The sequence below is a fragment of the Elephas maximus genome, chromosome 6, assembly GCF_024166365.1.
Source record: "Elephas maximus indicus isolate mEleMax1 chromosome 6, mEleMax1 primary haplotype, whole genome shotgun sequence".
Lineage (NCBI taxonomy): Eukaryota > Metazoa > Chordata > Mammalia > Proboscidea > Elephantidae > Elephas > Elephas maximus.
The window spans coordinates 114,936,677-114,962,191 of NC_064824.1; the positions used below are offsets into that span (position 1 = coordinate 114,936,677).

A 25,515-nucleotide genomic window follows, 5' to 3' on the forward strand; every position below is an offset into this window, starting at 1 on the left:
TTTTATTGCTTAAAGGAATCCTGAAGTTTTACCTAAAGTACACTTGGGGAAACAAATATGCCAAATGTTGACTGAGCTCAGCTTTTCAAAATAATCTTACCAATCCTCACTCCCCCCAAAAAACACACAAATGTCTGCTCGTTTTGAAGTCTGTTTTATTTTTTGTTTTTAGAAATAGCAAATGATATGATACATCTTCTAAGATAGGATTATGTCATATGCTCCAAACTTAAAAATAAAATTACTTAAAAAAACTTGATCCTCTCATAATAGGGGGTCCTGGACTGAGTTGTAGAAAAATGTAGGACAAAATTCTAACTCAAAAAGAAAGACCAGACTTGCTGGCCTAACAGAGACTGGGGAAACCCTGAGCATATGGCCCCCAGACACCCTTTCAGCTCAGTAATGAGGCCACTCCTGAGGGCCACCCTTCAGCCAAAGATTGAACAGGCCCATGGAACAAAACAAGACTAAAGGGGTGCACCAGCCCTGGGGCAGGGACTGGAAGGCAGGAGGGGACAGGAAAGCTGGTAATAGGGAACCTGGGGTTTAGAAGGGAGAGTGTTGACATGTCGTGGGGTTGTTAACAGATGCCATACGACAACGTATGTACTAATTGTTTGATGAGAAACTAGTTCTGTAAACTTTCATCTAAAGTTCAAGAAAAAAAAAGACAGCAATAAAATAAGCTAAAAATAAATACTAAAAAAACTTGATCCTCTGTTCATATTGTCCATAAATATTTATATATCCATAGCTGTTTATGGACACATTTAACTCAAGCATTTTTCCCAGGGTAGTGACCGTCTTTGGGAAGCTTTAGTATGTTTTCCTTAGAAAAATGTTAATAGACCATGGTTGGTACTGTGGTTCCAATATTACAGCCATAACTAAAATTAAATCTGTACCCTGATTGTTTAGACAAAAGAAATTGCACCATAGATAGATTATATCGTTAAAGTTATAATATGAAAGCTTCTTAGCAACCGCCTTGTTAATGTTGTCTGGTTACGCAAGCTGAGCTATATATTGGTTTCTGAAATGTGCTTCAGAGCCAGACTTTTTAAGGCAGTGTTTACATCTTTAATATCTTGGCTGTGTTTCATAGTGGCACGTTTAAAACAAATCTTTTTGCTGCTAATTAGTATTCATTGCTCTGCGTTTACTATACAACTTTGATGAATTTGTAGTTTAAAATGGGACCCGTGAGTATCGCCTGCTGCTCCTAAGGGTGCCTTGAAACAGTCTCTTTGTAACATTGACTTCACTTACCACTGCGCTGTTTGCGCAATTGGGGTGTGGGTGTGAGTGGGGGGCTTTTTGTCATTCTGTTAATCAAGCCGTTCTTCTTTCTTGGCTGTATCTTCATCTAGATCAGAGTTTTTCAACCTCGGCACTATTGACATTTTAGGATAGATCATTCTTTGTTGCGGGGGACTGTCCCATGTGTTGTAGGATATTTAGCAGCATCCCTGACCTCTACCCACTAGATGCCAGTAGCACTACCCAAGATGTGACAGCCAGAAATGCCTCCAGACATTGCCACATGTCCCCTGGAGGGCAGATCACTTTTCTTTCCCTGGTTGAGAACCACAGCTCTAGATACTCTAAGAAAATTAATCCAACTATGTCTTGTCTGGTGCTTTCTTTCCTTAGCCAGGTGAGTTAACTGTGTAGTGTTCAGTTAGTGCTGAGTTACATAGTTGGATGCATTTGTATTTTCTAGGTTGCAAATGACATAAATCATATGCACCATTTGCAGCTGGGCATGGATTAAAATAGACGACAGTGATGACAACACAAACATGTTGGGGCTGAGCTGAGAGCAGGCCACATCGCTTTGTGACAGTTGAGACATTCTGGTTTCTTTTCAAAGTTGGCCTTTTTCCGTAACACTGCCTCTGCTTTTTAACACCCACGGACATCCATTTGCAGCGATCCCATCACTCTCCAGTCAGGAAAGATTATGGGAGAACTGACTCAGTATTAACTACATCCTATAAATATCGCATGGAGAATCCTGGATTCATTTCCATACCTGATTTGGGAGCTTGATCCCCAGACAAGCACAGTGACATAAGGGAATAGGTTTGGGATGATGGGCCAAACCCACTGCTGTCAAGTCAATTCAGACTCACAGCAGCCCTATAGGACAGAGTAGAACTGCCCATCAGTGTTTCCAAGGTTATCTGTACAGGAGCAACTTGGCACATCTTTCTCCCGCAGAGCGGCTAGTGGTTTCGAACCGCCGAACTTTGGGTTAGCAGCCGCTTTAACCGCTGCGCCACCAAGGCCCGTTGGATGATGGGCAGATTTTTCCTGTTGATAAAACTTTTCATTTTTTTCCCATTTCATTGAAATGGTTTTGAGCCATGGCAAGCAGTGCTACAGACGTCATTCAAGAAGCTCATTGTTATTTTAATGAGTATGCATTAAACCGTGCAGGAAATTAGAAGGCCTGGGTAATTGAACTGTGGAAAATTATAGCTGGAGAAATTCCTGGCACACTGTCGTCATAATGGAATTGGGTAGTGGTGGTTGCTGAGAGGGCAAAAGTGCATCTTGAGAATTGCATATATTGTATATTTGTCATTTTTCCTTCCCTGTGTCTCACCTTTATTTATTTTTATGAGGCAGCGTGTCTATTTGAAAACCTAATCCCCCCTAGGTGATTTACTGCTCACGGTTGCCTCAGACTACAGTCATTAACTCAAGGTTATAGTGGTTAACAAGCTGTTCCTAGACAACTGAGTTCCACAGTAGGGTCCCTTCCTGGAGCTGAAATGAATGTAACCTCCAGTAATTTTTGATGATTGTATGTTCCAGTGCAGTGAGAAATGTCTCTTTTTTAAATTTCTATTGTCTTTCCCATCTTAATGGAAACCCTGGTGGCATAGTGGTTAAGTGCTATGGCTGCTAACCAAAAGGTCGGCAGTTTAAATCCACCAGCTGCTCCTTGGAAACTATGGGACAGTTCTACTCTGTCCTACAGGTTTGCTATGAGTCGGCATTGAATGAGTCGGCATTGACTCAACGGCAATGGGCTTGGTTGGTTTTGGTTTTCCCATCTTAATAAGAGGTGGGATATTGGGTCTGCTCTTCTTGAGTCAGCTTGGTGTCAGAGTAGTGAGAAGCCTGGAGTTCGTCGTCATAATTGACCAGCTATTTATGTCCCTCCTGCCCACTGCTGAGCAGGCTGCTGCAAAACAGGCTGAGTTTAGGGTAAATAGACTCGGGCCCACCTTTTTCAGTCCATATTAACTGCAAAATGAGCTTGAGTCAGGGATCTCTGGGCCGGAAACACTGTGAGGTTGAGTTAATGAAGGTCGTTTTTTTCCCCCTAAAGAAAATAAAATAGAGGCTTATACACAGACAATCCCCGACACTTCCTCTTGGAAACAGAGTTCAGGTCTTAAGACTTATTATCTGATTGTAAGTTCAACTTGGACATCAGAAATCCATTCTGGAAGAAGCTCAGGCCTATCACTGACCGCCCCATCCCCACTTCCTTTTCCAATGCCAGCTTCTTTGAATTCACCCCATGTTCCCTAGAACACTAATTAGCTTCCTCGTTTATTGATTACTTTCTTTGTACCAGGCACTATATTATAGAATATGAAGGCTAACAGAGCCTAGTTTTTGATCACAAGGAGTTTATAGTCAGAAGGACAAATATTGTTTGATTCCACTTATATGAAATATCTAGAATAGGCAGATGTATACAGACTTAAGGTTATTGGTGGTTACCAGGGGCAGGCGGGAAGGAGGGGGAAAGGGAACTCATTGCTTAGGAGACACTGGTTCTGTTAAGAGCAATGGAAAATTTGGAAATAGATAATGGTGTCGGTTGTATAACATACTAAACACAATGTCACTAAATTGTACGTGTGAATAATGATGAAATGGCAGATGTTTTGTTACATATGTGTTTACCACAACGGCAGAAGAAGTAGTTGTTTGCATTCTAGCGGGGGAGAGAGAAGAAAATAAAATTCAGTGTGATGCGTTAAGCACCAAGATAGAACTTGGAAAGGACGCCATGAAGACAGTGAGGACTTAAAGAAACGGAGGTGACATCTAAGTGACCCCGACAGTGCCATCAGGCTCTCTGGTCATGTACAGTCTTTTTTTCTAGTCACGGTACGTTTGCTTATTGAGCCCATGTGTGGGCCACAGAGTTCTGCAAAGAGGCAGCCTTTAGCGTCTTTGGGATCTACCCTTGGTTCTGAAGCGATTAAACTTGAGAACTGCCAGCAGTCAGGTGTCCAGGAAGTGAAAACCCGGGGGTCTTGCTGTTCCTGGTGGCATCTAGCTCCTGCCTCCCTGGGGCAGGTTGAATCTCCTCTGTGTCTCTCCCGCGTCTTCTCAGCACTTTTGGCTGTGTTTTCTAGGTTGCCAAGAGGGTGATCTTGCTGTCGGGCACACCAGCCATGTCTCGGCCCGCAGAGCTCTACACCCAGATCATCGCAGTCAAGCCGACTTTCTTCCCTCAGTTCCACGCCTTTGGACTGCGCTACTGTGATGCCAAGCGGGTATTCTTTCTGTCTTGCCTCTTTGACCCACACATCCCTTGCCCTGATCTTATTTTTCCTTCTCACTGGCCGTGTTGTGGACAGAACACTGGCCAGGGAGCTGGGCCGAGGTTTTAGTTCTGTTTGGCCTAACTCTCTGACCTGAGAGTTTCCTCGGGGGTAAGATGAGAACAATCCCTTCTGACTTTAATATTTGTGGTGATTCCAGGCCAGTGTTCTATAGTAGGGGGACCAGTGGCTAATGCTAGATGTGTGGGGCTCAGAGAGCCAATGGTAAGAGGTGCGGCTGAGGCCTCTGCAGGGGCAAGAAGATGAGGTGGGGGAGGAGTATGAAGTAAAATGAAAAAATCTTGTCTGTGCTAAGACAACAGGTGGGAGCATCATCTCAAGCTGCCTTAGGTGGGTTTTTGTCACTGAACCTTTGTTCACAAGTGGGGGCTCATTATGGTGACTCGTTCCTGGTCAGTGGCCAGAAGCCTTTGACTTACAGATTATTCCCATGAAGAGGGTGCTGGTGGAGCAGGAACCTGTGGAGCTACAATCTGTGCAGCCTGAGTTCTCCAGAAATGGCCGGAGAGACTGTTAACACAAATGCCATCGCAGTCAAAAATCTCTCTTTCTACCTCAGTTTATTAGTGGTTACCAGGCGGAGGCAGGAGGGCGGGGGGAGGGAGACTCATTGCCTGGGGGACACTGAGCTTCCGGAAAGGGCGACAGACAAATCTGGAAACGGTGATGGTTGAACAACAGCTGAATGTGATTAATGTCATGGAATTATACACGTAAAAAACCGTTAAAATGGCAAATGTCTGGTTATACATGTATTTACTGTAAACCAAAAGCCTATTGCCATCAAGTCAATTCTGACTCTTAGAGACCCTGTAAGATAGAGTAGAACTGCCCCATAGGGTTTCCAAGGAGCGGCTGGAGAATTCAGATTACTGCCCTTTTGGTTAGAAGCTGAGCTCTTAACCACTGTGCTGCCAGGGCTCATATTTACCACAGTAAAAAAAAAAAAAAAGAGAACCATCAGTTAAAAAAAATCTCTTTCTAAAACCTTAATTCAGACCTTCAGGATTCCTGTTTTGTAATCAAATCGAAAATTTACAGAGCCCCTGTTTACATCTAAGATGCTGACGGTTTAGAGAAATGGCTGCAGTTTACTCACGTGCCATCTATGACAGAAAAGACTCACTATTATGTGAGTTTGTGATGTATAAATAAGATTATCTGTCTTATTTTGAAATACTTTTTAAAAAAAAAAAGTTTTTTCAAGTACTTTAAAAGATATCCACTTACATTCAAACAAAGTACTTATAATGCAAACTGTAAGGCTTTGCAAACTTAATTGCAAACCATCTTTAGCTGGTTATTGAAGCAGGAAACTTCTCAATTTTTGAACGTGTTTAAAAGTCATACACTGCTTTAACAAAATCTAACCCACTTCCCACATGGCCCAGTCCAGATGAGGTTGATGGCATATAGTTTTGATGATTCCTCAAAGCTCTTCAGGTAATTTTTACCTTTCTCCTAATTGCCAATGATTCGCTTTCTAAAGAGGGTCTTCTCTCCCTTGACTATCTAGGTCCATGGGGTAACAATGAAGTAGTGACGGAAGGACTCCCCAAACTATCCCTTCCTGTATTCCCAGTCTCAGGCCACCATCTCCCCAGTTCCTTGAATTCTCCCTGTTCTGTCCTCTTCCTGCCCTCTTTCCCCCCAAATAAAACAAACGTAGCAAACCTACCATGTGGCAGTTAATAAAATAAAATAGAATTGATATTTTTTAAGCTAAGGGCATGAGGCATTGGCGGTTTGGTGGTAGCATTCTCGCCTTCCATGGGTTTGATCTGTGGCCAGCGCACCTCTTGTGCAGGCACCATCCATCTTTCAGTAGAGGCTTGTGTGTTGCTATGATGCTGAACAAGTTTCGGTGGAGCTTCCAGACAAAGATAGACTAGGAAGAAAGACTTGGCAATCTGCTTCCGAAAATCAGCCAGTGAAAACTGTATGGACCACAACTGTCCAAGCTGCAAGTGATCCTGGGGATGGCACATGACCAGGCAGCATTTTGTTCTCTTGTGAGTGGGGTCGCCATGAGTCAGGGGCCGAGTCTACAGCAGCTAACAACAACAAACTAAGGATGTGGGCATCTTTGTATCCATCCTTCCACCCAGCCCAGTGCCTATACATGTTAAGTTTTCAATAAATGCTTGTTGGATTGTGGTTATCCCAAAGCCCAATTTAAAATCTTTTGTGTTGTTAGGTCTTGGCCTGCAAGATGAAGAGCTGACGGGATTAGCACTTTGGAACATAATATCTAAATTAATTATGATACCTACTTGTTCCTAGCATGATTTTTATATAACGCTGCCCATAAGCCAGAGCTGCTTTTGATTGGTCACCTTCAAGCAGTAAGAGATGCCACCGAGCAGAGCACCCCATGCTGAGCTCATTTGTGACCCCAGAGCTATCGAAAGGCGTTTGCTGATCTCAGAGTATTTTTTAAAAAGAAGAAACAGCTTTTGATCATTTTATTTCTCCTCCTTTGACCTTTTTACTGGCCTTAATCCAACGAAGGTTTATAGGACACCTACCATGTCTCCGGCTGTTAACCGAAAGGCCTGTGGTTCGAATCTACCAGCTGCTCCAAGGGAGAAAGATGTGGCAGTCTGCTTCTGTAAAGATTACAGCCTTGGAAACCCTTTGGGGCAGTTCTCTGACCTATAGGGTCGCTATGAGTGGGATTAGACTGGATGGCAATGGATTTGTTTTGGGTTACCATGTCTCTTCCATGACTCTAGGTCCCGGGCCCTCAAAAATGAGCACACCTAGCACCCACCCTCAGGTAGCTCACAGTCTATGAGGGTGAGGGAGAAGGGGCATTGAGTGGTGGAAAATATAAGGGAGCAGAAACTGTGGGTCCTTAATTTTCTGTGAGTGTGACCTTTTTTTTTTTTTTTTTCAGTAAGACTGTTGGTGAAGGATAGAATTTTTATTTTAATTGGGAACCAGCTGTGCGACAGCGAGTAGAGTTTTGAGCTCACGGCCTCTCAAGAGGTGCTAAATGAGGGAACTGTGTGCGCGAAGGACTGCCTAGGTGCTCCTGAAACCACCTCTGGATTCAGCCAGATGGGCAAAAGCCTGTGTTCTAGATCTCCCCAGTCCCGAACCACTACCACCCCCACCACTGCCACCACTTTGATTGATTTTTCTACATTGTACTTGGTTCCATTGGTGTAACCCATAGTGAGGACCAACAGTTTTTAAAATGCCTGTAAAACTCATCAGATAAAGGTGTTACTGACGACATTATCCATGGCATTGTGCAACAGGCTCTGTAGGACAAACCCTAGGGAAGATGTAGTTTTCTGTGTTTAAGATGCAGGAATATCTGACAAGCTTAGTTTTTCTTTTTTTTTTTTTTCATGTAATGGACACCAAATTGCTTGACTAATTAAATTTCCCTTTTGGTATTTGCTGCTAGAAAGTTCAGTGCCAAACTGTAGAACGTCCTGATCTGTGTTTTTCGTTCACCTCATTCCTGACTCTCTTTTTCCCCTTTTCCTTTCTCACCTATTTCTCATTTTTATTATTTTGGATGTTATATGTCCTTGTAAAGCCGTATGAATTTCCCTGAACAGAGCCGGGATGGTGGTGGTGGCCTGGTAGTCAGGCCCCATGAGAGCTCTCACTGGGCTCTGTCTCCTTCTCCACAGCAGCCCTGGGGATGGGACTATTCGGGCTCCTCCAACCTCAACGAGCTGAAGCTCCTGCTGGAGGAAGCGATCATGCTGCGACGCCTCAAATCTGACGTCCTTTCCCAGCTCCCTGCCAAACAGCGCAAGATGGTGGTCGTCGCCCCGGGACAGATCAATGCCAGGGCCAGAGCAGCCCTGGACGCCGCAGCCAAGGAGATGACCACCAAGGACAAAACCGTAAGATCAGGCTGGAGATGGGTGTGTGGAGGCAGACATATCCACAGGTGTTCCTTCCTGTGAGGGTGCCTTGCACACTACCCAGAGTTCTTGGACTTGCCTTTCTGGAACCTGTTCTCACTTCCCTGGGCAAGAACAGGGAGCCTGTTTTATTTTCACCCCACCTAGTCTATTTAGAACGTCTCTTACTAATTTGTAATTTTACACTTGTGTGACGTCCCTGGGTAGTGCAAATGGTTAAAGTTCAGCTGCTAACTGGAAGTTTGAAGGTTCGAGTCCACTCAGAGGCACCTCAGAAGAAAATCCTGGCAGTCTGCTTCCCGAAAATCAGCCTTGAAAACCCCGTGGAGCACGGTTCTACCATGACACACATGGGATTGCCCTGAGTCAGATTCAACTCCATGGCAACCGTTTTTTGGCTTTTATACTTACGTAAATAAATGTTGACAGATGGTCGTAAAAATAACCTCAGGGGAGCTGTAGGACGGGGATATACAGTCTGAATTCCTCAAAGAAAGTTGAAACTCCTGTGTAGTGTGTTTCGAGAATGCCTCAGTGTAGTAACAGTTGTTAGAAATTACCCTACATGTACTCGATGTATGTTAGTCCTCTAACAACGCCATATTGCTCGCTGTAGTCCTAATAACATACCGTATACTTGTGTAATTTGTCTAACAACGTAGAGTTTTCAAGCCCTGTTAATGCTTGAATCATTATTATATCCTTTAAGGTTAGCAGAAGCTGGCGTCTCCATTTTACAGAGAGGGAAACTGAGGAAAACCACTGAGCTTGAGGCTTGCTACTAGCCAGCAGAACTGAGGCTACAACCACGCCTGTTACTGCCCCTGCATGTTAGGGCTCTTTTTACTGTGGCGGTTTTATCTTTTCAAGACATTTTTTAGATTTAATATCTGTCTTCAGTGTCACACTGTGCTAAGTATTAGAAAGTAATCTACACCAGCTCTGCTTCCATCCTCTTGGAATAAAACCTTGTAGTTTTCATTGCCAAGGAAATAACAGTCATTGACATGTGTTAGCATTATCATAAAGTATTATCTGGACTTGATGATACCCTGTATAAAGAAATTTAGATACAGATGCGGTCTCAGCCTTCTAGGAGATTACAAATAACTCAGAATGATTAGACAGTTTATGTGTTTTTTTTAATGTTATTTTATCATGCGATGAGCGGGACTGGCTGGTAGCTGTAAGGAACAGGTCAGGTAGAGGAGGCCCTGGTAAACTGTCCCGCCATGCTCAGCTTATGATGTATTACCTACACTAATCTGAATGATCAGAGGAAATAAGCAGGTATGCTTTCCTTCCCATGGATCTTTCACAGTTCCGTGACATTGATGAGAGCATACAGAACAACAGCAACAAAAACCTAGTTGCTGTCAAGTCAGCTCTGACTCATGGCGACTCCGTATGTTACAGAGTAGATCTGCACTCCATAGGGTTTTCAAGGCTGTGACCTTTGAGAAGCAGATCACCAGGTCTTAATTCTGAGGCACCTCTTGGTGGGCTCAAACAACCAAACTTTCAGTTATTAGCTGAGCGCTTAGCCACCTGCACCACCCAAAGACCACACATAGACCAGACCAAACCAAACCTGTTGCCATCGAGTCAATTCTGACTCACAGCCACCCTATAGGACAGAGTAGAACTGCCCCATAGTTTCCAAGGAGCACCTGGTGGATTCGAACTGCCAACCTTTTGGTTAGCAGCCATAGCTCTTAACCACTACGCCACCAGGGTTTCCACATATAGACTAGTGGTTCTTAAATTGTATTTCAGTGGAACCATAAGCTGAACCCTATGGGGCAGTTCTGCTCTGTCCTGTAGGATCGCCATGTGTCGGAATTGACTTGATGGCACACAACAACGACATAAGCCGAACTAGGGTGTTAGGTTGCTAAATCAATCTGGGTGGTCTTTTTCTGGTTTACAGAGATAAAAATTCAATGAATAGAAAAAATTTTTTCTCGATTTTAAGTTTTTCCTTTTAACTTTTTCTTAAGTCTTGTAGGTCTACTAACTTTTTGTCTGCTAGTGAAATCTACCAGATGAGAAAACCAGTGATCAAGTAGGGCAAATGTAATATTAGTGGAAAAAATTCAGACATGGAATATTTTTAGATGCAAAGATCTGAATATTTATAAAACACTGTTTTCTGCTAGTAAAGCCATTCCTCGTGTGTGTGATGGAGTTGAATCTATCAGTACTTCATGGGATTCCCCAGAGACCGCCCTCGCCCCTACCTGGTCCACCTCCTGCCAAGTTTGAACAGCCAATGTAGACACTGAAAAAGCAATCAGTGGGTGTTTGAACTGAGGAGGAAAGTCACATTAACTGGCCAAGAGGCATTTGCGAATTATGCCGAATGGCCAAAAAATAAAAATAGAAGCACCATATTTTTACACAAATAATGCGTGCCTTCTGTGTTTGCCAACTGTGACCTCTCCCCACGAGGTATTTTCAGAAGCACCACTATGCCAATTTTTGTTACATGTTGCTATAAAAAAATTAGCATAGGGCACTTATGAAAATAAGCTCCATAGGGTTTTCAAGGCTGTGATCCTTTGGAAGCGGATTACCAGGCCTGTTTCTAGAGGTGCCTCTGAATGGGTTTGAACTGCCAACCTTGTGGCTAACAGTCGAGCAGTTAACCATTTGCACTCCTCAGGGATTCCTGGGTGTTTTATAACTTTACATAATTATGCAAAAGCTCTAAAGTTCTTTAATGTGTTGTTACTTTTTTTTTTTTAAACCCGAGAAAAGGGAGCTATGACCTACCACATAGGCTTGGTGCTAGAAGAGTGTGTCAGGATAGTGCTGTGTGATCATCATTTCTGTTTCATAAAGACCCCAGAGTCTTAACTCGCTTTTGAAGATTATGAAACAGGCCAAAATTGCAGTATAATTCCTCAAGAATGTAGCTGAGAAAGTACTCAGTGTTCTTTTCAGTTCAGCATTTGAGAGTTGTTATCTGCTTCCTTGGAGTCTTAGGGAAATAAAGAGTTTAATCCCTAAAAGAATTGAGTTGGTAGAAATTACTTTCAGCATGATGCAGAAATGAAACCAAACACCAAACCAAACCCACTGCTGTCAACCCTATAGGACAGAGTAGAACTGTACCATAGAGTTTCCGAGGAGCGCCTGGCGAACTGCCGACCTCTTGGTTAGCAGCCGTAGCACTGTAAATAAGTTATTTTAGATAATAAGATAAATCCTTGGGAACTTGGTTCCCATTTGTGTTCTTTAATGTAAACCCCTTTTTTTAATGGAAAATTCAAGTAGAAAATGAATTTGTTTGCTTTGTGTGTTGGGCCATCAGACCTTTGTAATTCTAAAACCACCGATCTCCCACGGATCAGCTCTGGAGCATTGTCCTAGTTTAAAGAGTTCATTCAGGAAGGAGAAGCAGTGCCAGTGTTAGCTGGAAGTTGGACTAAGTGACCATTGACATCCCTTTCAAATTCTGGCCAGCTCTGAAATCCTGAGTTGAGTTAAAACGTAGAGTCATGGTTTGATGGTTTGAGTCATGTAGGGAAGCCTTGTATATCTACAGAAAGTCGTGCCCTGTCCCTATTTCAGTAATTACTTTTTAGCCCCAGGTTTCTCTGCAACTTTGCATATCATGGTAGCTCCAGCAAAGTACCACTCACCTGTCAAGAATTGATTCCTTGTCCCCTCACACCTTTTCATCTGGAGGAAGATTTAAAAAAAAAAAAAAAAGCTTTAAATCTCAGAAGCCAAGGTGAAGCAGCCAATTTATAAAACATAATGTGTAATGAAAGCTTTTTCTCATTTTTCAGCTGAAATAATAGCTCTCTCTTCACAGGCTAAGAAAAGCCAGCTCTAATCATTCTTTGTCTAAAGCCATTTTTTGATCAGCAAGACCAGGAGCCGAAAAATGGAACAAGTCCTGACAGACTTCCTAGTGACAATATCAGTTCACCTGTCTGCCATTTGACAATCCATTCATATTTCCAACATACAAAAATAAATGTAAAAACTCCAATGGATCTTATTTAATAAAAGTCTAGGAGGCAGGAACAAAGAAGGCAGGTTATTTAAAATTCCCTGGCCTGTGTCTGGCAGGAGAACTGAAGTCATTAGTGGACTAGTGCTGTGTCTACCCAGTTTGTGGGGTGAAACTTGGTTTGGGGGATTTTTTTTTTTAAGATAAAACTGTCAATTTCTTCCACATTAAAAATGCGGTAGATATCTATTGTGTAAAGTCTGAAAAATAAAAGTACTTCGAATGTACCAGGGCCTGTGCAATATGTGGATTAAGTCATCTAATTATCACAATCAAGATTCCAGCCCAGAGCCTGCACTTTTTAAGTGCTACAAATTCTGGTTCTACCATTTACTAGTGGGGTGTCCTTGACAAATCACTTGACTTTTATGCCTCAGTTTCCTCATGTACAAAATGGGATTAATAATAGCACCTTCCTCATGTTGTTGGGCTCCATCAAGTTGATTTCAACTCATGACAACCCCATATGAGAGAGTAGAACTGCCCCCTAGGGTTTTCTTGACTGTAATCTTTACGGAAGCAAATTGCCAGGTCTTTTCTCCCACAGAACCAATGATGAGTTCGAACCGCCAACCTTTTGGTTAGCAGCTGAGTGCTTAACCGTTGTGCCACCGGGGCTCCTTCCCAGGGATGCTCAGGGCTTTATGAATGGCCTTCAGGAAGTCAGTGAGCTCAGTGGCCACAAGTGAAAAATTGTATATATGTCCAGAGCCTCATCAGAGTTGAAATGGGTCCGTAGACTAGACAGAAGCAAAGACATGCTGCCATGGAGCCGAATCTTCAGTGTGAGTCCCCAGAAAGCTTGAGTTGTTGGGACTACTGCTCCAAAATGGGAGGGGTGGTGAGCACCAGTGCCTCAGACAGGTATGTAATGGAATGGATCCATTACCAACTGCCACAAGTTCCTGTGGTTCCTGGGTATCTTTCTTTTTTCCTGTCAAGACCTAGAGGAAAGATAGTGTCCAGAGCCCAGAAGCTCTTCTGACCAGGTAGCTTTTTCCACCATAATGGGGTAAGTCATTTTAGGTACAGTCTGGCTGTGGCTGCTTTCCTAAGTTACAAGTTCAGGGCTATAAATAACATTGCTGTTACGTTACTTCTTTGTTCCATGTGAGGAAGTGTTTGTGCCAGCCTTTGTCTCACAGGGCTAGGTTAGTGGAAAGAGACGGCTGCCCTACCACTGATGGCAAGAGCATCATCTCAGGGAGCCCAGGATAATAATCTCGTATCTCATGTTATTATGAAGCTATTTGATCATCTCCTGTGTTAACACTACTAGCATTTATTTAGAAGCAAAATATATAGAAAAAATGGTTTCTTTCTCTGGGAAGTTAATGACCCTATGTGGAAAACAGGCCAAAAACACGGGGATAATGGTTTCAAGAGGATACTAGAAGGAAAAGATTAGTCGGGGTTAGTTGGAATTGATCCAGCAAGTCGTAGAGATAAGCTTCGTCGGGCATGTATGAACACAACTTGGCAGAAGAAAAAAAACAAACCAAACCCATAGATGTCCAGTCATAGTGACCCTATAGGACAGAGTAGAACTGCCCCGTAGGGTATCCAAGGAGCGGTGGTGAATTCGAACTGCCAGGCTTTTGGTTAGCAGCCGTAGCTCTTTACGACTGAGCCCTACCAAAAGGGAGAGGCAAAAAACAAGCAGGGCCAATGTCCTGTGTAAGTTGTCACCAAGGTGTAGAGATAGGTGGGCTTAGCCGAGGCTGGGTGTAAGGTGATTAACATGAGCTTGGTATGTATGGCGAATCCCTACCTGAAATGGCTTTCCAAAAAGCTTTTATATTCCTTGCCTCATTGGATTCTTACAGCAGTTCTTGGAGAATGACAGGGTCACTATAATGCCATGTCTCTAGGGACAAAACCAGAGTCCAGGCAGTTCCTGGCCCTAGATACTGGTGGTTGGGATTTGAAAAGCTCATAGTGACAGTAATTAGGTAAGCTTACTCCAGAGTCCAAGGAGCCCTGGTGGTGCAGTGGTTAAAGCACTCAGCTGCCAACCGAAAGGTTGGGAGTTCAAACCCACTAGCTGCTCCGTGGGAAAAAGATGTAGCAATCTGCTTCTGTAAAGAGTTAAGGCTTTGGAAACCCTATGGGCTCGCAATAAGTTGGAATTGACTCAAAGGCAGTGAGTTTGGGTTTGGTTTGGGTATCCCAGAGTTCTCAGATGGAGAACTTTAAACTCTCAACTTCCCTTTCAACAGAAAAGGCAGCAGAAAGAAGCCCTCTTGCTCTTCTTCAACAAAACAGCTGAAGCCAAAATCCCATCTGTCATGTAAGTGGTCACCAAGTGTCGACATGATTCCTGTTCTTCTGTCTTCTTTAAAAACAAACACGCATTTCCTTAGTTGCCAGAATGGCTTATTCTGCTATGTAAGAAATGATCGTTGTTGTGAGATTAGATTATAGCTTTCTTGAAAAAAAAAAAAAAAATTAAAAATTGGGGACACGACAGCCTGAAGACATAAGTCATCCTGTAACTGGAGCCCCTACCAGGATGTGCCTGGGGTTCCAAAGAGGCCTTTTCTTAACTCTAATGGACTGATGCTGCCCCTTAAAGGAGGGTGAGTTGACGCGAACACTAGCGGGAAAAGTGTTCTTACTAGGAGAACCGAGATCACTTGCTTTCAGGAGTTTCAGGGAAGACAGAGGGAGAAGCAGCCTTACAGGAGTAGTCTGGTCTTCTCCAAAGACTTGAAGTTTCCGCTTTCGTTACCTAAATAGAAAGGCTTCTGCTAGAGTCGGTGCAGAAGGTGTGATCCGGTGGCCATTTCACACTTAGTTCTCTTTCCGTCTTAAAAACTAAAGCTACAGCAATAATTTCCGTTCTTAGAGTTATTCACTGAGTTTTTAAAAATCTCATTTGTCTGCCTTTCTTAAGAGAAGAAAAGCCCACTCATGTTCCGATACAAGTGTGGTAGAAACTTGAGGCAGTTCTAATGACATGCCGTTGGCTTAATTTTTTATCATTTAACATTCATGAGCATCTCGGCAGGATAATGGTCCAAGTGATTGAATTACAATGAAAATGAGTTTAGCGTGGGTTGAGTGCGCCAGATTGGCTGTGGGGACCGAGATCCATGGATAAATTGAGACGAGCACAGCCTGCCCCATCCTCACCACTCAGCCCCCAGGTCTCCTCGCCCCACCAGCCTCACCCTCTGCCTCTTCGTGTGGTGAGAGAGCACATTTCAATGCATTATTCAAATCTGAGATTCCTCACAAAAAGATTGCCGGGTGTTAGTGTCTTCCCTCACCCTCTGGGCACTGCTCTTTTCGTTTATGATATTGTTGTGAGACTAATGAACTCCAGATGTGGCTTTTATGGCCTGGGAACTTACAGAAACGAGTCTGCATTGCCCCCACTGACCCATTTCTCATGTGCTGCTCAGTAACAGGTGGCCAGGGCGTGGGTTCTCTCCTTTGCTCCTTGAGCTCGTGACCTACAAAATGCAGGGCTTAGGGCTGCCTCTCTCTCCAGGCGTTGGGCCAGAGCAGCCCATTTCCCCTAGAAATTTTGAAATCTCACTACTTTGCCACTTCACCAGTAAACTTTGGCCACACCTCATACATCCTTCTTCAGAAGACTACCATAAACTGTGTAGTACTTGGTAGTTTCCAAATAAATTTTGCACCTGTTAATTCATTTCACGTTTTCAGCATCTTTGTGAGATCAAAAAAAAAAAAAAAAGATTGCCATGCCATTGATTCTGACTTACGGTGACCCCTGTGTGTCAGAGTAGAACTGTGCTTCGTAGAGTTTTCAATGGCTGATTTTTCAGAAGTAGATTGCTAGGCCTTTCTTTCCAGGCAACTCTGTGTGGACTTAAGCCTCCAGCCCTTCAGTTACTGGCCAAGCGTGTTAACCATTTGTACCACCCAGGGACTCCTTGTGAGGTCAATAAAATAAGTATTATGGACCTATTTTTTTAAGACGCAGAAACTAAGTTGTTGTTAGGTGCCTTCGAGTCGTCTCTGACTCACAGTAACCCTGTGTACAACAGAACAAAACACTGCCCAGTCCTGTGCCGTCACCACAATCGTTGTTGTGTTTAAGCCCATTGTTGCAGCCACTGTGTCAGTCCATGTAGTTGAGGGTCTTCCTCTCTTTCACTGACTCTTTGATTACCTAGCATGATGCCCTTCTCCAGGCACTGGCCCCTCCTAGTAACACGTCCAAAGTATATGAGGCAAAGTCTTACTTCTCAGGAGCACTCAGGCTGTCTTCCTTGTAGACGTGTGGATATTATCCTATCACTGACAGCATTGTACTTCAGGATAGATCTTGAAATGTTCTTTTTGACAATGAATGCAATGCCATTCCTCTTTATCATTTCCGGCATAGTAGACCATATGATTGTTCAGTTCAAAATGGCCAATACCAGGCCATCTCAGCTCACTAATGCCTAGGATATGGATCTTCAAGCGTTTCATCCCGTTTTTTGACAACTTCTAGGTTTCCTAGGTTAAATCCCATATAATGTCTGGCCCTCAGAGTCACATAGCTAGTAAATGGGTGAGCTAAGTATTACCCAAGATTTAGGGAAAATTAGATTGTAGATCTTAAAACCCCAATTTCCTCTGCTAGTTGTTTTTCTTCCTTATTCTTTTTTTTTTTGGTTATTGTTTATTTGTTTCCATTTTAATGGGCATCTTTTGATGTAGAATCCAAGGGTATTGTGGTGGCAGATATTTCCAGTCTGGTCAGTTAGGGCCTCAGGGGAAGGTAGAACAGCAGAGCCATATCCGAGACACAGAGGGCAGGGCCACATTAGGAAAATTGGGGCCTGTGGTTTTTATGAGCCAACCAAGTCGATTTTGTGGCCTTGCGACTTTTTGACGCTGTAACAATAAACTTTTGCTTATGTCGTGGCAAATTTTATGTCTCTCAAACTAATTAATGCAGATTCTGTTAGCGTTCACAAATTTAACTCAAATCAGGCACCCTGGTCAGTCGTAGTGTTGCTTAAAATAATTCTTAGATTTTTAGAGGCCAGTCCACTTACCTTCCACCACCCGCCTGTAACAGAGTGAACTGTTGATATTTGTTTTTCTTCAAGGAAAGTAATGTCTGTTCTCTGCCCAGACACACCAATTCTGGGAATGGCCTGGGCCAGAGTGTGAGCCCTGTGTGTGTCTTCAGGAAGCTCGCTTTCCCCATTGCCCATGTGATAGCAGTTACCTGTAGCTGGCTTACCTCTTCTGTAGGATCGGGACCCTCTCCAGGGCAATAACCTTGGGGGAAACTTGGAGGGTCTGCTAATTGGGTGACTCCCCCGCCGACAGACACACACAGTTCCCTGGGGCTAGGTAGCTGCCATCCTTTAAGGCCTGGGCTAAACATTATGGCTGGGAACGTAAGAGAAGACACAGTGGATGGGAGAGAAGTAAATTAAAGGGAGAATAAAGACAAAGTGGATGAGGTTCTGCACTCCGTATTCTCTGGCCTCAGAAAAGAATGCAGTTACCACTGACTAAACTGTTGGCCCTGTAGTTTGAGGTCTGAAGAGAGGGAACCAGAGAGCTTGGCCTGAACACCAGGCATTCCCTGAAGGTCTCTTCAGTATTATTACTTATGTCCCAGTATTGAACTTCCAGAAATTTGTTTATTGTCAAGAATCCCTTAAACCCTCTGCTTAGGGGTTTTGAGATCTAAAGAAGACACTTTAATTTGATGGAAAACATAATAGTAGCAACAGAAGTGAAAATTGTTAATTATCTTCTGTGATCCCAGACAGTCACGTTTCAGTAATGTACTAGATACACAGAAAACATAAGGGTACTTCAATTTATTTGTGCGTGTGAGATGAGTAAAAAGGATGAATAAACTCTCTTTGCCTCTTTGTGCACATGGCAGAAGATAGCAGCTCTGTAGCTCGAAATTTTGCTTCTTCTATTCAGATGATCTGGTGTGAGGGAAAGGGGAGGGGTAAGCTCCCCAAGAAGGGAGTGAGCGGGCCGGGGAGGCCAGGTACCCCACAGGTGTCCACTGCAGACAGTCACTTTTTAGTATTTAACCTCACCTGGATGCGTATGTGTTTACATTATTTTGTTGTCATTGTCAAATGCAGTGAATATATCCTGGACTTACTGGAAAGTGGAAAAGAGAAGTTTCTAGTGTTTGCGCACCATAAAGTGGTTTTGGATGCAATTACTAATGAGCTGGAGAGAAAGGTAAGCTCCATTTGAAACTCAACAGAGTGCTTTTATTGGTTGTGTGTCGGCTTAGCAGGCTTAGGTCAGACCCCAGCAGAGAATTAAGATGGCAGAAACATCGCTAAAGACTTCCAAAGAAGAGTTCTTGGTTGTAGACCCACAGTGGGGTCAAGATATTTTCCCAGCAGCATCACTTACCCCACCTACACGTGTGTGTGTGTGTGTGTGCACGCACGTGTGTGTGGCCACGTGGGTATCTCCATCTCCGAGCATGGTCTTGCTTAGTCTCTGGATAGGCTCATTTCCACATTACTGTTATCAAAGTGCTCTCCAAGATGGTTGTTTAAATTCCTAATCCCACCAGCAACAGATAAGAATCCTTCTACTCTGTATGTTCATCCGCACTTGATGTTTCCACAACTTTTAATTTTGACCATCCAGTGAAATGAGCTGTTATCTCATTCTTATTTTAGTTTGGATTTCCCTGGGTTACCAGTGGCTGTGTATCCTTTTATGTTCTCTCTGATTTGTGCATTTTATGAGTGATTTAAGAAATCTTTCCCGTCTGCATTTTTTGTCTGAAAATATTAGAGGTGGATCTTTAATCCACCTGGGGTTGATTTTTCTATATGATGGGATACAGGAAGCCAGCCAGTTAGACTTAAAAGCTATAATCCCTACAAAATAAAAAAACAGAGCTGTAACTATTTTTAAGAAACCCAAGACAGTTAATTGAAAAACTATTAGAATGCATAAAAGTTCAATAGGGTCCTGGATCCCAAATAAATACACTAAAATAAATTGCTTTTTTATGTGCCAGCTATAACTAATGAGTAAATGTAATGGGAAAAAAATCAAGCTCACAACGGCAACAAAAAATATAAAGTACCCAATAAGAATCTCACCAAGGAGAATGAAGAAACTAATGAAGAATTAGGAAGACTTGGGCCATTTTCCTCTATGCAAAGGCTAAAAAGTATAAATGTGCCAGTCCTTCCAAAGTCAACTTGTAGGTTTAGTTTATTCCAACTGGATTTTTAAAGGGAACTTTTATACTATTATCCTAAAGGGTGTCTCAAAAAATAAGCAGGAGATGAGACAACTTTGAAAAGAAGAGCAATGTCAGAAGACTTGCCCCTCCAGATATTAAAATCTATTATAAAGCACTGGTAATTGAAACTCGGTGACGCTGGTCCAAGAACTGGCAGCCAGATGGACAGAATAGAATGAATAGCCCTTTAGCAGAAATAAAAAATGAGCATATGATCAAGGAGTCATCACAAATCAGGTTTAATTTGTTCAACAAATGAAATGTGGATAATTGAGGGAAAACGTAAATGAAACTTTACCTCACCATTTGTGATATCAAATTCCAGATAAATCAAAGATTCTCGAAAGCATAAAACATTAGGAGAGAATATAGATGAGTACATAGCTGATGACTGGATAGAGGATAACTTTCTATGCATAAAAACAATGAAAGAAGTCACAAAGGAAAAAATTAATTCATATTACCTGAATGTGGATCTGCCTGTCACACACATGCACAGTGGTTCAATCACGGCACTTTTGAACATTTGGCGCATTTTTAGGACAATTTGGCAATAACTTAATGCGCACACTCTTTTTCCAGACTCCCTGTACTGGAAATCACCAGATCAGTGCAGAAGGATTTACGTACAAGGATATTAGGTGTGTTGTTGTTTATAATATTGTATAAAATGAGGAACTTAAATGTCCATCGGTAGGTATACTGTTAAAGTATAGTCCATTCACCCATAAAGGAACGATACTGTGGATCAGTGGTCCTTGACTTTTTTGGAGATCTTTGGACCCATGAAGAATTTGAGGAAATTTTAAAGTTGAAGCTGTTGGTATCTGGTTGGCATATATTGGTATGGAAAGCTGTCCATGATATATTAAAAACTATATGCATAAAAAAACAAAAAACCAAACCCATTGCTGTCGAGCCGATTTTAACTCACAGTGACGCTATAGTGATTTTTAAAAATTATGTTGCATAGAAAAGAGAAAAAACCTGAATCATATACCCTCAAAACCTCATTGATGGCTATCTCTAAGTAGTCCTCATTATCTTCTTTATTCTTCTTATATTTTTATAATGATTATCGTTTTTATGATCAGAAAAATTAAAGGTATTTAAAAATATACAGAAGCATTTAGAAAACAAATAAAAATGAATTCAAGGAAATAAACTAGGGAATCTGTTAACAACCTATATGACATACAAATAATAGCCTTTCAAAAAATAAATGAAATAATAGCCTTCCCATACAAAGATAACAGCAATACCCAGTAGGAAAAGAAAATGGCAAAGTATATGAATAGATAGTTCATCAAAGAAATAACACAAATAGCTGATAAGATATAAAAAGATTCAACTCCCCTACTAATCAAATAAATGAAAAAACTAAAACAAGATACTTTTTTTTTTTTTTTTTAATCAAATCAGCAGAGGTTTTTAAAATGCGTGGGCGCTCACTGCTGAGAAAGGTGCAGTGAAATTGACGTGCTCATACATGCCTTTTTGGAAAGCAATTTGGCAATAATATCAGGAGCCTTAAATTAAATTTTCCCCTTTTGCTCTAGGACTTTGATTTTTAGCAGCTAAGTCTAAGGAAATAATCAAATGTGACCAAAGAACTGTATGCAGGTATTTCAGTCTGTCCTTTTTAAAATTTTGTTTTAATAGCTCTATTAAGGTATAATTGCCATGCAATAAACTACATGTACCTAAAGTGTATAGTTTGCTAACTGTACACAATCAAGGCAGTGAACATCTCCGCCACCCCCAGCAGTTTGCTTGGACCCTGTTGTGATCCCTCCCTCCTGCCCCTTCCCGCCCTCCTATCCCCAGGCAATCACGGGTCTACTTCCTGTCACTATAGATTAATTTGCATTTTTTACATACACTTGGGGGTTTTTTTTGTTTCGTTTCTTTCATGCAGTATAATTATTTTGAGATTCGTCCATGTTCTTGCATTTATCCATCGTTTGTTCCTTTTTGGTGCTAAGTAGTATTCTGCTGCATGGACATATATCACAATTTTTATTTATCCATTCACCCCTTGATAGACATTTGCCAACCTGTCCTTTTTTCAGTGCAAATTAGAAATAGCCTAAGTGTGCAGAAATAGAAGAACGTTAAATTACTGTATCAGCACATAATGAAATAGGCAACCTTTAAAAACTATGTTTTAGAAAATCAATAATTTTGTTTGTTTACAACTTAATGTTTCTTGAGGGAAAGCAGGATATAAAACTTTTTTCTTAAAGATACGCACATTGAGAAATTAGTGGCAGGAAAAAATAGATTGATAAGATTACTAATATTTTTATCTTCCTTGTAATGTTTATCATTAGAAAAAAATAAATGCCACATACAGAAAGGTAATCTAAACATCTAACTTCCAACCATTCAGAAGTTGGTTTATAGACATTTAAAAAAAAGATTGCCATCTAGTCTACTCTGACTCACAGTGACCATTTGCCTCAGAGAAATGAAAACTTGCATTTGCACAAAAGCCTGTTCAGAGCAGCTTTATTCAAGTTCTAAAACTGGAATCAACCCAGATGTCCTTCAGCAGGTAAATTGTTAAATGTACGGTATACATACCATGGAGTACTACTCGGCAATAAGTAGGAACGAGATATTGATATATTCGACAACCTGGATGACCCCCCCAGGGGCTTTCCCTGAGTGAAAAAAGCCAATTCCAGAAATTTACATACTGTATGAATTCCATTTATATAAAAAAAAAACCCACGGCCGTCCAGGGTTTCCATTTATATAGCACTCTTGAAATGATAAAATTTTAGAAATACAGGACAGATTAGTGCCAGGAACTAGAGACCGGGGCAAGGAGAGGGAGGAAGAAGAAGGGAAGTAGGTGTTTCATGAACCGGCTACAAAGCGGGACTTCCTGAGATGTTGGAACTGACCTTGGAGGTGGGTACACGAAAACCTAGGCAGGTGATAAAATTGTATAGAATATACTCCCACCCACCCCCCACGCGCGCGCACACACACACACACACAAATAAGTACAAGTGGGGAGAAGGAGCCCTGGTGGCACAATGGTTCCACACTCAGCCGCTAACTGAAAGGTTGGCAGTTCATACCCACCCAAAAGCTCCATGGGAGAAAGACCTAGCAATCTGCTCCCATAAAGATACAGCCTAGAAAACCCCATGGGACAGTTACACTCTTTCATTCACATGCGGTCGCTATGAGTCGGAATCAACTCCACAACACCTAACAACAACAACAAAGCTGGGGAGCTCAGAAGAGATTAGTAGATTGCGTGTCAGCATGAAGATTGTGACATTGTACGATAGTCTCATGAGATGTTACCGTTGGGGGAAGCTGGGCAAAGTGGACGCAGCGTCTGTGTGTATTACTTCTTATAACTGCACGTGAATCCACAGTGTTCTCAGTACAAGTTTCAGTTAAGTAAAAAGAAGGACGAGGCGCTCTGAAGGCAGTGGGCTGGGACCCTGAGTGGGCCCGTGGTACCATGTTCGGTGTCGGGCGGGAACGCCCTGTCACAGGCCAGCCCACCTGGGTTTTGCCTCCCTGGTCCCCCAGCACGTGCATCATATCCGCATCGACGGCTCCACGTCCTCCGCAGACCGGGAGAGCCTGTGCCAGCAGTTCCAGCTCTCCGAGAGGCACACTGTGGCCGTGCTGTCTATCACCGCAGCCAACATGGGCCTCACCTTCTCCTCTGCTGACCTGGTGGTCTTCGCCGAGCTCTTCTGGAACCCAGGGGTAAGGGATGCAGAAGGCTTGGATTCCTCTGGTTGGGGAAAGGACACTGCTTTCAGTGGAGAGGGCAGGGTTTCCATGGGCTTTCCCTCTGGCCACGCTCGTTTTCATAAGTGTGTTTATGCCTTCCGTACGGCAGGTTTGGCTTCCTTTAAGCACTGGCACATCTCCTGGCTAGTTATTAGGTTCTCACAACAACCTGCTAAGTAGTGGGATTATCGATGCCACTTAACAATGGGCGATGTGAGGTTTTGGAAGGCTAGAAGGAATCTTAAGAGATCATCTTCATGTGAAGGAACTGGGGCCGAGCAAGCTGAGTGGTGAGCCCAGGACCACATGGCAGTCACTTAAGGGACACGTGTGGCAGCACCAGGCTACACCCAGGCCTCGGATTCTCCAGCCGGTGCCTTTTTATGAGCCACCAGTGAGCCGCTTTAGCTGACAGGGCCACAGGCAGGAGGACTTCGGTGGAGGTTCCCCAGACATCATCACTGTGCCAGTTGGCCTTACCTGGGCATCTGAGGGTTGTGACAGCACTTATAAGATGTTTGAACTCGCAGTGTTTTCTCCTGAGCTACAGAAAGAATGTGTTTCCCTCTGACATTCTGACGTTGTGTGGTTTTCACTGACTACACATCCATGACTGCTTTTAATGACAGTGAACTTCAAGGTTTCGAAGCATTTTACAACAGAGGCAGTGGTCTTTGGTTTTAGTTAGTTCTTTTAAAACTTACCACCAGGTAAAGAAAACCACCCTATCCACTGACTAGTCCTGGAGTCCCTGGGTGGTGCCAATAATTAACTAATTCGCTTGGCTGCTAACAGAGGTTGGAGGTTCACATCCACCCAGTGGTGCTTCAGAAGAAAGGCCTGGCAATCTACTGCTGAAAAATCAGCCATTGAAAATACTGTGGAGCACAGTTCTACTCTGACACACATGGTGTCACCATGAGTCAGAATCTACTCCTTGGCAACTGGGTTTTGTCTTGTATTTGTTTTTTCCCTCAATTCATCTCTGGCCTCTCCCCAGGGTGACGTATTCTTATTTTATTTAGAAGACAGCTGTTTTTATTTCACAGAGAGAAGACCTGGAAGTGTGCAAGTTTCCCCTGGTCTGCCTTCCTCACCCAGACTGAAGCAGGGCCTCCACTTGTCCCCACTGTAGCATCTGGCATAGCGCCCAGCACAAAAAGCCCAGCCACAAATGCCCAGCTCCTGATTCCAGTGTTTTGTTTGGTTCTCCCATTTGTTAAAATGGCAGGTTGTTTGTAGGTAGGGGCTTGCAGGTCCCCCACCACTTGATAACAGCAGTGAGATGCTTCGAGGAGGGTTTACAGGGGTTTAGGGGCACAAAGCTGCTTGCCATGGTGGGCTGGAGCTGCCTCCAGCCTCCGCCTATATGTCTCTGATCCCCGGGACGTGCAGGTGCTGATGCAGGCTGAGGACCGGGTACACCGTGTTGGACAGACAAACTCCGTGGGTGTTCACTACCTCGTGGCGAGAAACACAGCGGATGACTACCTGTGGTAAGGCCTGGTGGTTGAAATTTGGCAAGGGTTGATACCAAGCATGTATTTTTTTGCTCCCTGAGTGCTTCTGCTTCTGCTAAGATCTCCAGGGATCCACACAGAAGACCCTTTAGAATGCTCTCCCATCTCTCCATGACCATGTTTGGCTACTTCACTAGCCTTCGCTGTGTGGCCTGTGTGAGGAAATCTCATAAGAGTAAAGGAGGCAGCCCCGTTTCCCTCTGGTCTGAGATGAGAGGGAGGAGCTAATTGTGTTGAAATGTAGCTGAGATTTAATTTGTTAAACACTGTGTTCCCAGCCCTGAAGGTACTTGTTGAGACTAGGGGACAGGCTCCTTTTTCTGCTTGATGAGGTGTGTTGATCAGATGTGGTCTGATAGGCCACATCTCACGATGTTCTCTCACCACAGAGAGAACATGGCTCACCTGGGCGATAAGCATAGCTGGGATAAAACATTCAACCCCAAGGTTTAACTTCTGTCACCGAAGCAAAAATTTCCAAAATGCTCCT

General features: G+C 43.0%; 1 protein-coding gene across 3 annotated transcripts in view; it reads left to right on the plus strand.

Annotated features, from left to right (window-relative positions):
* Positions 1 to 25,515, plus strand: part of SMARCAL1 (SWI/SNF related, matrix associated, actin dependent regulator of chromatin, subfamily a like 1) — a 56,387-nt gene that overhangs the window by 24,745 nt on the left and 6,127 nt on the right. For all 3 annotated transcript variants that reach the window (XM_049888116.1, XM_049888115.1, XM_049888117.1), the window contains 6 exons: positions 4,392 to 4,532; positions 8,252 to 8,470; positions 14,735 to 14,805; positions 18,602 to 18,704; positions 23,296 to 23,478; positions 24,901 to 25,001. In XM_049888116.1, coding sequence (XP_049744073.1) covers positions 4,392 to 4,532; positions 8,252 to 8,470; positions 14,735 to 14,805; positions 18,602 to 18,704; positions 23,296 to 23,478; positions 24,901 to 25,001 — 818 coding nt within the window. The remainder of the gene's footprint in view (positions 1 to 4,391; positions 4,533 to 8,251; positions 8,471 to 14,734; positions 14,806 to 18,601; positions 18,705 to 23,295; positions 23,479 to 24,900; positions 25,002 to 25,515) is intronic.